Consider the following 11,523-nt stretch of genomic DNA (forward strand, 5'->3'; position numbering starts at 1 on the left):
GATGGCATCATTAGGATGGAAAATTATGTGGATATATTGAAGCAACATCTCAAGACATCAGTCAGGAAGTTAAAAGCTTGGTCGCAAATGGGTCTTCCAAATGGACAATGACCCCAAGCATGCTTCCAAAGTTGTGGCAAAATGGCTAAAGGACAACAAAGTCAAGGTATTGGAGTGGCCATCACAAAGCCCTGACCTCAATCCTATAGAAAATATGTGGTCAGAACTGATAAAACGTGTGTGAGCAAGGAGGCCTACAAACCTGACTCAGTTACACCAGCTCTGTCAGGAGAAATGGGCCAAAATTCTCCCAACTTATTGTGGGAATCTTGTGGAAGGCTACCTGAAACATTTGACCCAAGTTAAACAACTTAAAGACAATGCTACCAAATACTAATTGAGTGTATGTACACGTCTGACCCACTTGGGAATGTGATGAAAGAAATTAAACTGAAATAGATAATTCTCTCTACTATTATTCTGACATTTCATACTTATGTCATGCAATAAAATGCATGATTAATTACTTAAAAATCATACAATGTGATTTTCTGGATTTTTGTTTTAGATTCCTTCTCTCACAGTTGAAGTTACAGACCTCTACATAATTTGTAAGTAGGAAAACCTGCAAAATCGGGAGTGAATCAAATACTTGTTCTCCCCACTGTATAGTCTATACACACTCATACTACATTGACACAGCCACACAAATCCCACATACATTCACATACACAGCATACACACACGCACTCATACCGACACAACACAAACATGCACACTCACACACTTTTAAACTCATTATTTGCTGCTGATACTCAGTTCTTTATTTTATTATTCTTATTATTCTTATTATTATCTATCCTGATGCCTAGTCACTTTACCCTGCCTTCATGTACATATTTACCTCAAATACCTCATACCTCTGCACTGTGATCTGATACTGGTACTCATTATATATAGCTCCTAATTGATCTGGTACTCCCGGTATTTACTGTAGCTCCATTCTTGTGTTTTTTATTTTATTCCTCATGTACTATTTTATTTGTATTATTTTTAAACTCTGCATCATTGGGAAGGGATCATAAGCAAGAATTTCACAGTAAAGTCTGCACCAGTTGTTTTCAGCACATGACAAGTAAGATATTATTTGAAAATCCGGCCCCCCTAGTCATAGACTGTTCTCTCTGCTACCGTACGACAAGTACCTGAGCGTCAAATCTAGGTCCAAAAGGCGTTTTAACAGTTTCTACCCCCAAGCCAAAGATTGAACAGCTAATCAAATGGCTACCCAAACTATTTGCAATGTCCCTGCGCCCCTTACGCCCCTGCTACGCTCTGTTTATTATCTATGCATAATCACTTTAACTCTACCTACATGTACATATTACCTCAATTACCTCGACTAACCGGTGCCCCCGCACATTGACTCTGTACCACCATTTGATTAGTATATAGCCTTGCTATTGTTATTTTACTGCTGCTCTTTAATTATTTTTTACTTTTATTTTTTACTTAACACATTTTTCTTAAAACTGCATTGTTGGTTAAGGGCTTGTAAGTAAGCATTTTAGTGTAAAGTCTACTACACCTGTTGTATTCGGCGCATGTGACAAATACAATTTTATTTGATTTGAAGTCTCCTTGATACAAATAGCGTGGAACTGACCAATGAACCGACCAATGGCATGCACTGACAGGCGTTTCCTGATATCAATGGACTGACGAAGGGCGGGCACAAATGGGTGTTACCGGACAATCAAGGAATGGCCATATCAAGAAACGCCCCCAAATTTCGGTCTGCAATTAGACTATATTGGCTGAGCCGGAGGAGCGCGAATTCATCTTGCTGTGGAATACATTGCGGCCAGCAGGCCAAACGAACGACTAAAAACGAATCATGACTCTCGAGTCAGTAAAAAGAGTCGTTCAAAAAGAACGAATCGTTCCCGAACTGCCCATCACTCGTACCCCCGCCCTTCTCTCTTTTCTTTTCATTTTGCGCCTTCATCATCCAGACAGACCAGTTTGTGCAGCGAAACCACATACAAGAGGAAGGTATTCTCTCCACATCTGTGCATTATATTGTTATTTCATTATATAATTATCGTCATATAACAGTTAAGAGTCAAGACATCACCACGTTTGACCGAAAACAGAGTAACATTTTACGGTAAGAGCACGATTAATCAATAGCCTACATTTTGATAGTGCGCTTTAGGCTATAAATATTTTATTTTCGGAGCTATTTTTGTACAAGTTAGCTACCACCATTCAGGTGAAAATGTTATATTCTATAAACTTATCTGGATAAATATGTATTGTGTGAGTAGCCTAGCCTTTAAACTGTGTAGTCTCGTGCAGCTTCTACCTTATTTTGAACGATCAATGTATTCTCCTGTTGTCTCAGCTGGTTCACATAAGAATGTTCTGGAATCAAGATGCCGGTGGCTTTGATTTGGGGAGTGAGTGAGAGAGAGTCAAGACACCACATGTTAAACCCGTATTAGACAACTCTTAGGGTATTTTAAAGTTAAAAGGGATTAGACAAAGGCCGCCAAAAAAGGGCAGCGTCGTGAGTGACTGTCTGTGGGTAGCCTACTGAATATTTACGTGTCTCCCATGCTGATAATGCTGAGGACAAGCAGCCACAGTACCCTGCAGATTTTGGGAAGTGCATGGTGGTGTTGAGACAGCCTTTGTCTAGTTGAAGGAGCCCAGTCGGCACTGGTGTTTGCACTGCTCCAAAACTAGCCAAATATAAATGTACATCCTATAATAATCCCATTATTTTTTTAATCGGTTTACAGTCACTAACTACTTTTATAAGCAGTATATATAAAATGAGACAGATTAGATGGATAAACTGTGTTGTTTGATTAAAGTACTTGTCATTGTATGTAATAGCCAATAATTCAATACTAGTTTTCAAAGTGTTTTTTTTTTCTGTGCAAAATTGTGACAACAAAGGTGTGTATAAGAGTGGATGGAGGCTGCTGGAGGGAGGACTGCTCATAATAATGGCTGGTACGGAGCAAATGGAATGGTATCTAAAACCATCCCACTGATTCCGCTCCAGCCATTACCACGAGCCTGTTCTCCCCAATTAAGGTGCCACCAACCTCCTGTGGTGTACACACAATCAAGTCAAAATTCCACCAGCGTGTGATGTCGTCAGGATAAAACCTGCCACCTTTCTTTGACACATGGATGGGGGACATTTTATTAATCCCTTTCTCTTAAATTAGTTTTGGGATAAGAGATTACACTGCTTCTTACCAATAAAGAGTGCCTTTTCCTTTTTATTGGATCATTATGGTTCCCTACCGCCCTAAACCCTCCTCCCTAAACTCTGGTTGCAACCCTGTCTCCACCCTGACCCTCCAGTCAATAAAGGGCAAACTCCACTTTACTCCACCATGCAGGCAGCTATATTTAGATGGTGCCACTTGTCACATAGAGAGAGAGCAGCCCTAGGGATGCAGTCTGCCACACATTTCCCTCATCTATCTTTTACATAGAAACAGTGTTGGGGAAGCTACTCTGATATCACAGTTTACCAAACTATGAATTACTTCACACTGTAAGAAGTTAATCTACATTAAAGCTACCCTTAATAAAAATATAGTTTACTTAACCAAAGCTACTTTGAAAAGGTACAAAAATGCTTTTTAAATGAAAATTCCAAAGCCTAAAATAGTGAACATTCAATGGCCAAAATTTTGAAAATATTCCACTGTCTCTGTCAAGTCCACATTGGGTAGACATCCTGTTTAGATAGGCTAGTCTGCCTAAGTATGCTCTAGAGCTGTCTGACTAAATAATTTTACTAGTTCTTCAAAGTAGATAAGGCATAGGCCTACTTTCAAACTGTCTATCCATCATCTCCTTGTGTTGTGTACATTCCTCTCTCATGCGGTCAGTCTGTATGTAACCTAACATAGCAGGCATAAAAGTGGATCCATCTCTGTCGGAGCCAGAATGAACCGGCGCAATGGATTATGGGCATTGTAGATAATGACCATGTTTCTGTGCTGAACTAGGTTGAATATTTGCATAGTGAAAACTACAACTCCCTTCAGCCCAGCATAGTTCTTGACTTGATTCCTCTCGTGATTTATTTTTCTAGAGAAACCGTGCTTTGGGCTCACACAAAAAATAAACTAAATGTAAATCAAGTAATTGAACCGATGTCTGAAAAAATAAACATTTTGGTTAATCGCTCAGCACTAGCAAGAACAGATCCCTCTGGAGTCAGATGTTCACAGAATGTGCAATTAAGCATATTAAACACGAAAAATATGTTTCAAATGAGAATTAAGGTCAAATTCCAAAAAAGAAAGGAAATTCTTGCCTACTTCACCCATATTATATTTTAGCAACAACAACAAAAAAGTAGTGTGTTGTTCCAGTATTAAGCTACACTGCTACATGGCAAACAAAGTAATTAACTACTGAAAACACCACCAAGGTTTGAATTCAGTTCAACTACCACTAAACTACTGCAAAATGTAGTTTAATTACTAGTTGAACTACATGTAGTTCACTACTCCCCAACACTGCATAGAAAGCCATTAGTCTGCAGTCTCTAAGAGGGGAGGGCTATTGTGATAGGTCTCAAAAACACAATTCTCTCAATGGCAAAATAATTGGATATTGTCTAGGGCTTTTTCTGTCAAAATAATCTGCTGGTTGCACTGCCTGTTCAAAGCGTTTGATGTCTGAATACACAATACACGGGTGGGGGGGTAATATGATGTATTAAATATCGAACCTAAGGCTCGGCGAGGCTGGATTATATAGACAGTCTTGGGATGATTTCAAAGCCAGTGACATCAGTGCTGGTGCTTTAAACCAAATCACTTTCTTCAGTGCTGGGGAAGCTACTCTGAAAATATAGTTTACCAAGCTACCAATTACTTCACACTGGAAGAAGTTAAGCTACACTTAAGAAAAATATTGTTTACTTAACTGAAGTAACTTTGAAAAAAACAGCTTTATCATATCCTAAATTTGAAATGTCAAAGACTACAAATTGCAAGAACATATAATTCTGGAGTCAGATGTTGACAGAATGTGTAATTTAGTCTAACTATAAATCTAACTATAAATCAAGTGAAAATTAGGTAGGTCTGAGGCAGAAAAAGAGGATATTCTTGCCCATTTCAGACATATTTTCTTACATTTTTGCAAAAAAGAGTAGTACGTAGTTCCAGTCAGTGGTGTAAAAATTCCTTGAAAGTACTACTAAAGAAAATATTCATGACACTTGACTTATTCTACATTTTGTTGTTACATCCTGAATTCAAAATGGATGAAATACGTTTATTTCTCTCGCCCATCTACCCCATAATTACAAAGTGAAAACTTGTTTTTAGAAATTGTAGCACATTTATTGAAAATTAAATACAGAAATATTGAATTTACATAATATTCACACCCCTGAGTCAATACTTTGTAGAAGCAACCTTTGCAGCGATTACAGCTGTGAGTCTATCTGAGAGCTTTCCTCACCTGGATTTTGCAACATTTTCCCATTATTATTTTTTCAATTCTTCAAGCTTGGTCAAATTGGTTGTTGATCAGTGCTAGACAATAATTTTCAGGTCTTGCCTGAACTGTAACTCAGCCACTCAGGAACATTCACTGTCTTCTTGGTAAGCAACTCGTGTGAATTTGGCCTTGTGTTTTAGGTTATTGTCCTGCTGAAAGGTGAATTTGTCCCCGTCAAATTGGTTGTTGATCAGTGCTAGACAATCATTTTCAGGTCTTGCCTGAACTGTAACTCAGCCACTCAGGAACATTCACTGTCTTCTTGGTAAGCAACTCGTGTGAATTTGGCCTTGTGTTTTAGGTTATTGTCCTGCTGAAAGGTGAATTTGTCCCCAAGTGTCTGTTGGAAAGCAGACTGAACCAGGTTTTCCTCTAGGGTTTTTCCTGAGCTTAGCTCCAGGCTTAATTCAGTTAAAAAAAATGTATCTTGAAAACTCCCCAGTCCTTAATGATAACATGATGCAGCCACCACTATGTTTGAAAATATGTACTCAGTAATATGTTTGGGGCAAATCCAATAAAACACAACTTTGTATTCAGGACAAAAAATGTATTGCTTTGCCACATTTTATTGCAGTATTACTTAAGTGCCTTGTTGCAAACAGTGTGCATGTTTTGGAATATTTTTATTCTGTACAGTCTTCTTTCTTTTCATTCTGTCAATTAGGTTAATATTGTGGAGTAAATACAACGTTGTTGATCCATCCTTAGTTTTCTCCTATCACGGCCATTAAACTCTCTGTTTAGCCTCATGGTGAAATCCCTGAGCGGTTTCCTTCCTCTCCAGCAACTGAGTTAGAATAGAACACCTGTATCTTTGTAGTGACTGAGTGTATTGATCCACCATCCAAATAGTAATTAGTAACTTCACCATGCTCAACGGGATATTTCATGTCTGCTATTTTATTTTGACCCATCTACCAATAGGTTCCCTTCTTTGCTAGGCATTGGAAAACCTCCCTGGTCTTCGGTTGAATCTGTGTTTGAAATTCATTTCTCGACTGAGGGACCTTACAATTATCTGTAAATGTGGAGTACAGAGATGAGGTATTTATTTAAAAAATCATGTTAAATGCTATTATTGCACACAAAGTCCATGCAATTCATTATGTGACTTGTTAAGCAAATGTTTACTCCTGAACTTATTTAGGCTTGCCGTAACAAAGGGGTTAATTACTTATTGACATTTCTGATTTTCATTTTTTATGAATAAAAAAAAATAATCTAATAACATAATTCCACTTTGACATTTTGGGGTATTGTTTGTAGGCCAGTGATAAATCTCAAATGAATACATTTTAAATTCAGTTTGTAACAAGACGATGTGGATTACTTTCTGAAGGCACTGCATGTAGTTTTTTTGGTATCTGTACTTCACTACTTATTTTTTGACAACTTTTATTTTTACTCCACTGTCTATATGTACTTTTTACTCAGATGCATTTTCTCTGACACCCAAAAGTGCTTGTTACATTTCGTATGCTCAGGTAGAATAACAATATGGTTCAATTCATGCATACAGTGCATTCAGAAAGTATTCAGACCACTTCACCTTTTCCACATTTTTTTTTTACAGTACAGCCTTATTCTAAAATGTATTAAATTGTTTCCTCAATCTATACACAATAGCCCATAATGACAAAGCAAAAACAGCTTTCATTTTTTTTTGCTGATGCGTGTGTGTTTATATATAAAATTATATCACATTTACGTAAGTATACAGACCCTTTACTCAGCACTTTGTTGAAGCTCCTTTGGCAGAGATGACAGCCTCGAGTTTTCTTGGGTATGTGCTTAGGGTCGTTGGTCCTGTTGAAAGGTGAACTTTCGCCAAGTCTGAGGTCCTGAGCACTCTGGAGCAGGTTTTCTCTGTACTTTGCTCCGTTCATCTTTACCTCGACCCTGACTAGTCTCCCAGTCCCTGCCGCTGAAAAAAATGGTATTGGCCAGATAATGAGCGGTGCCTGGTGTCCTCCAGACATGACACTTGGCATTCAGGCCAAAGAGTTCAATCTTGTTTGTCATGGTCTGAGATTCCTTTAGGTGCCTTTTGGCAAACTCCAAGCGGGCTGTCTACCATAAAGGCCTGATTGGTGGAGTGCTGCAGAGATGGTTGTCCTTCTGGAAGGTTCTCCCATCTTCACAGAGGAACTCTGGAACCCTGTCAGAGTGACCATCGGGTTCTTGGTCACCTCCCTGACCAAGGCCCTTCTCCCCTGATAGCTCAGTTTGGCCGGGCGGCCAGCTCTAGGAAGAGTCTTGCTGGTTCCAAACTTCTTCCATTTAAGAATGATGTAGGCCACTGTGTTCTTGGAGACCTTCAATGCTGCAGAAATGTTACCCTTCCCCAGATCTGTGGCTCGACACAGTCCTTTCTCTGAACTCTACGGACAATTCCTTTGACCTCATGGCTTGGTTTTTTGCTCTTACATGCACTGAGGGACCTTTATATAGACAGGTGTGTGCCTTTTACTGAGGGGTGGCTTCCGTCTGGCCACTCTACCATAAAGCCCTGATTGGTGGAGTGCTGCAGAGATGGTTGTCCTTCTGGAAGGTTCGCCCATCTCCACAGAGGAACTCTGGAGCTCTGTTATTTCAATGAGTGTCCCTCCTTGTTATTGTTTTGCAGTCTTTCGGATTCATTCATATATTTCTCTATTTCTTACTTTTTTTGTTTCTATCTCCAGGCAACCACCAAGCTCCTCCATTATCCCGTCTTCCAGACACATACTAAACCACCACCACAAACACAACACCCATCACCCTTATCATGCAGACAGTCTAGGTGTGTCTCCCTGGCTGTGACCCACCCGAGGCTGAGGCAGATTCTCCTACAGAGCTCCACACCCCCAGGGGGACCCCCACAGAGATGGCTGATTCAGACCCCTCGTCCCCCTCCGATCCCCCACGGCCACTGAGCTCCCCCCGCACCCCTCTCTCCCTATCATTCCCCTTCCTCAGGGAGGGAAGTCGGGTGTGGGAGAGGGAAAGGAAACCCCCCCTGATGCCAGGCGAGCTGCCAAGCCCTCTGCCCACCAAACGCACCCGCACATACTCAGCGTGAGTAGGAATAATCTGTGGTGATAGTGAGTGTGTTTGTGCATGGCCTTGAGTGTGATCTATGAGGCTCTGGTCACTATCAGGGACTAGGGAGCCATTTTGGATGCAAGTCCAGAGAAAAGCCTCCATGGGTTAATGTTGTTTCTGTCCTATGTGTGTCTCTCAGTACGGTGCGGGCCAGATCAGGCCCAGTGTATAAGGGCGTGTGTAAGACCTTCTACAGGTCCCAGGGTCATGGCTTTATAAAGCCCTCCAACGGTGGAGAGGACATCTTTGTACACATCTCTGAGTGAGTGATTCTGAAGCGTTAGGATGCAATTATAATCTACAACACACTTTGGGACTGAAGTGTTATATGCATTGTACCTAATCATATTTTATAATGACAATACACCTTATTGCTTTATCATATATTCATAAACTTTAATGTCCTAGACCTAAAGAGGCCTGGATTCTCTCATAATGTTCTCCCCCTCTCCCTTTTTTAGTATTGATGGAGAATACGTGCCCATGGAAGGTGACGAGGTCACGTACAAAGTCTGTTCCATCCCCCCCAAGAACCAGAAGATCCAGGCGATGGAGGTTGTCATCACCCACTTGGCCCCAGGAACCAAGCATGAGACCTGGTCTGGACAGATCATCAGCTCCTAGACCTCCACCTGCATCTGCAAATAGGCAGTGTGGTGGGGGTTGGGAGGGAAGGTGGGAAGGAGCCTGGAGAGGTAAAGTGGGAGAAGTGGAGTCCAGGGTAGGGAGATAAGGTGGGGGAGGAAGGAGCCTAGAGGTAAAGGGGGAGAAGGAGGAAGTAAACAAGCACAGGGAGCAGTGGAAGGAGTGATTACGTGAAGGTGTAACCCTGAGGGTTGGAATGTGGTAATATAAGGCTTAAGACAGCGTTAAGTAGGTTTCAGTTGGAATGTGAATGAGGAAAAGTTAAATATTTAAGTTAGGAAAAGGGTCCAGGTTAAATTGGATTAAAGGTTGATGGTTTATTTAAGATTATTTAAAATGGCAGGAGTCTAGTACGTTTTAATAAGACACTGCTGTAAGGAAAACTGTGAAACAAAGAGCAACAAACCTTCCTAAATGATGTTGTTTTTATTCATACTTTGATTTATTTATTTAATTTTTATTCATTATGACAAGTGAGGTAGATATTGTTAAGATTATACATTTGTGTTTTAATGCCAATATATGCCTGGTCTAACCCATCGCACAATTCACTCTGATGATACTGCCCTGGTAATGCCCACTCCTTCAGTCTAATGTTGACCAATGACAATTTATTAATCTTTGTAACAGAGTTATTGATGATTACTATATGAGGTTCAAAACTCCTTTTTTTTAAAATCATTAAAACACATGTTATCCATAGTAATAGACAAGAAATGAACATGTACTGTTGTCAATAGTCTCATACTTTCATCATGCAGTTTTAGTCTTTTGTAAACATAATTAGGTTTATATGCATTGTTAATACCATGTTTTATTTATTGTGACTAAATTATATAGTACTATGTGTCTCTTCTTATGTTGGGAAACTGTTTGAAGTTTCATTGTGTTCTAGAGCACTTTTTACGTCGATTCACTGTGACTAACGTGTTGTCATTAGGATAAAAAGTTACTACTGTATTATTCAAATTCCTGTGTGAAATTGTGTTGATTATTTGCAGGAATAAGTTAACCTGTGGTCCAAAATAGGTTATTAGCTATTCAAATATTGCTTCAGGAATTGCTTATTAGAACGGTATGTAACATTGATAGTCCATTAGAGGGCAGACAAGGACAAGTAATCTTTAACCAATTTTGGAGAAACTCAAGGGTACACACAGTACTTCACAAAACAGGTCTACTGTGTGGAAGTGTGTCAACCTCTGATGAAGTAATGGTTAACCCTGACCATATATATATTTTGCATCATGCAGTATCTGGGCCGCTCCACTTTTTTGCACTGTAAACCCAAGATAGATAAGCCGTGATGACACAGCTTTGGTTGAATACATGGAAAAGATCTAAATCTTTCAATTTTTATGGGGATGTCAACTTTGCAATCTATCCTCCAAACTGTCAACGATCCTCCAAGCCAACATTTTAAAATAATCTTAATGAATGCACATATAAAGAGCTCAGTGGAAACAGCTGATGAGATGTACTGGTGGTCAGTAATCAGACTTAAACCTGCTATTATGCATTTACCCTAAAAAGGACATTGTGCCCCAGGTATACGATAACAACACACTAATGCACTACACACACACACACACACCTGGACACATGCATCAACGAACCTATAAATGCACGCGCACATTCACACACCCAAGGACTCATTAAATATACTTAAGTATCAGAAGTAAATGGAATTGCTCAAATGTACTTAAGCATCAAAAGTAAAAAATCATTTCAAATTCTTTATATTAAACAAACCAGATGGTACAATTTTATTTTTAGCCAGGGGCACACTCAGACATAATTTACAAATGAAGCATGAACGAATGAACAAACAATCTAAGACAGAAGAACTAAGTAACGTTAAACCCAAAGGTCTGTCCTCTTGACTTGTCATTTTTGATGTATGAGCTTTGTTTCTGCAGGTTATACAGGTGTGGGAAATAAAGTCATAGCCAGACAGAATGATCTACAACGAGATGAGCTGATAATGAGTTCTCACCTTTTGGCAATAGCCAGGCATTTGTGAGTTCTGTGACTGAGTAAACAAGTGTGCGTATAATATGATCAGATGACTTCAGAATGTCCAAATTGAAGCAAAAATGACCAATAGTGTTTGGGAGGGATTCAGGCCTCTGGTTGTACCAGCACAGTGGCCTTTAGGAAGCATACTTGTAATTGTCCATCATTTCATTACTGGCAGTCGTTCATGCGTTTGTAGACTTTGTAGTTGTATAAATGGTTACA

At 39.6% G+C, this 11,523-nt stretch overlaps 1 protein-coding gene across 1 annotated transcript; it reads left to right on the forward strand.

Annotated features, from left to right (window-relative positions):
- Positions 1-1,981: 1,981 nt before the first annotated feature.
- Positions 1,982-10,251, forward strand: LOC139376700 (cold shock domain-containing protein C2-like). The gene is made up of 4 exons (XM_071119563.1): positions 1,982-2,170; positions 8,238-8,610; positions 8,777-8,899; positions 9,099-10,251. The coding sequence occupies exons 2-4, from the start codon at positions 8,420-8,422 to the stop codon at positions 9,259-9,261; spliced, it is 477 nt and encodes a 158-aa protein (XP_070975664.1). The 5' UTR covers positions 1,982-2,170; positions 8,238-8,419; the 3' UTR covers positions 9,262-10,251.
- Positions 10,252-11,523: the final 1,272 nt, after the last annotated feature.

The sequence above is a fragment of the Oncorhynchus clarkii genome, chromosome 20 (assembly GCF_045791955.1).
Source record: "Oncorhynchus clarkii lewisi isolate Uvic-CL-2024 chromosome 20, UVic_Ocla_1.0, whole genome shotgun sequence".
Classification (NCBI taxonomy): domain Eukaryota; kingdom Metazoa; phylum Chordata; class Actinopteri; order Salmoniformes; family Salmonidae; genus Oncorhynchus; species Oncorhynchus clarkii.

Excerpts from the sequence above, each read along its gene's own strand:
- LOC139376700 (XM_071119563.1), top strand. The coding sequence starts at position 8,420 with ATGGCTGATTCAGACCCCTCGTCCCCCTCCGATCCCCCACGGCCACTG. Across the intron at positions 8,611-8,776 it reads CGCACCCGCACATACTCAGC|TACGGTGCGGGCCAGATCAG; the intron begins GTGAGTAGGAAT and ends TGTGTCTCTCAG. Across the intron at positions 8,900-9,098 it reads ATCTTTGTACACATCTCTGA|TATTGATGGAGAATACGTGC; the intron begins GTGAGTGATTCT and ends TCCCTTTTTTAG.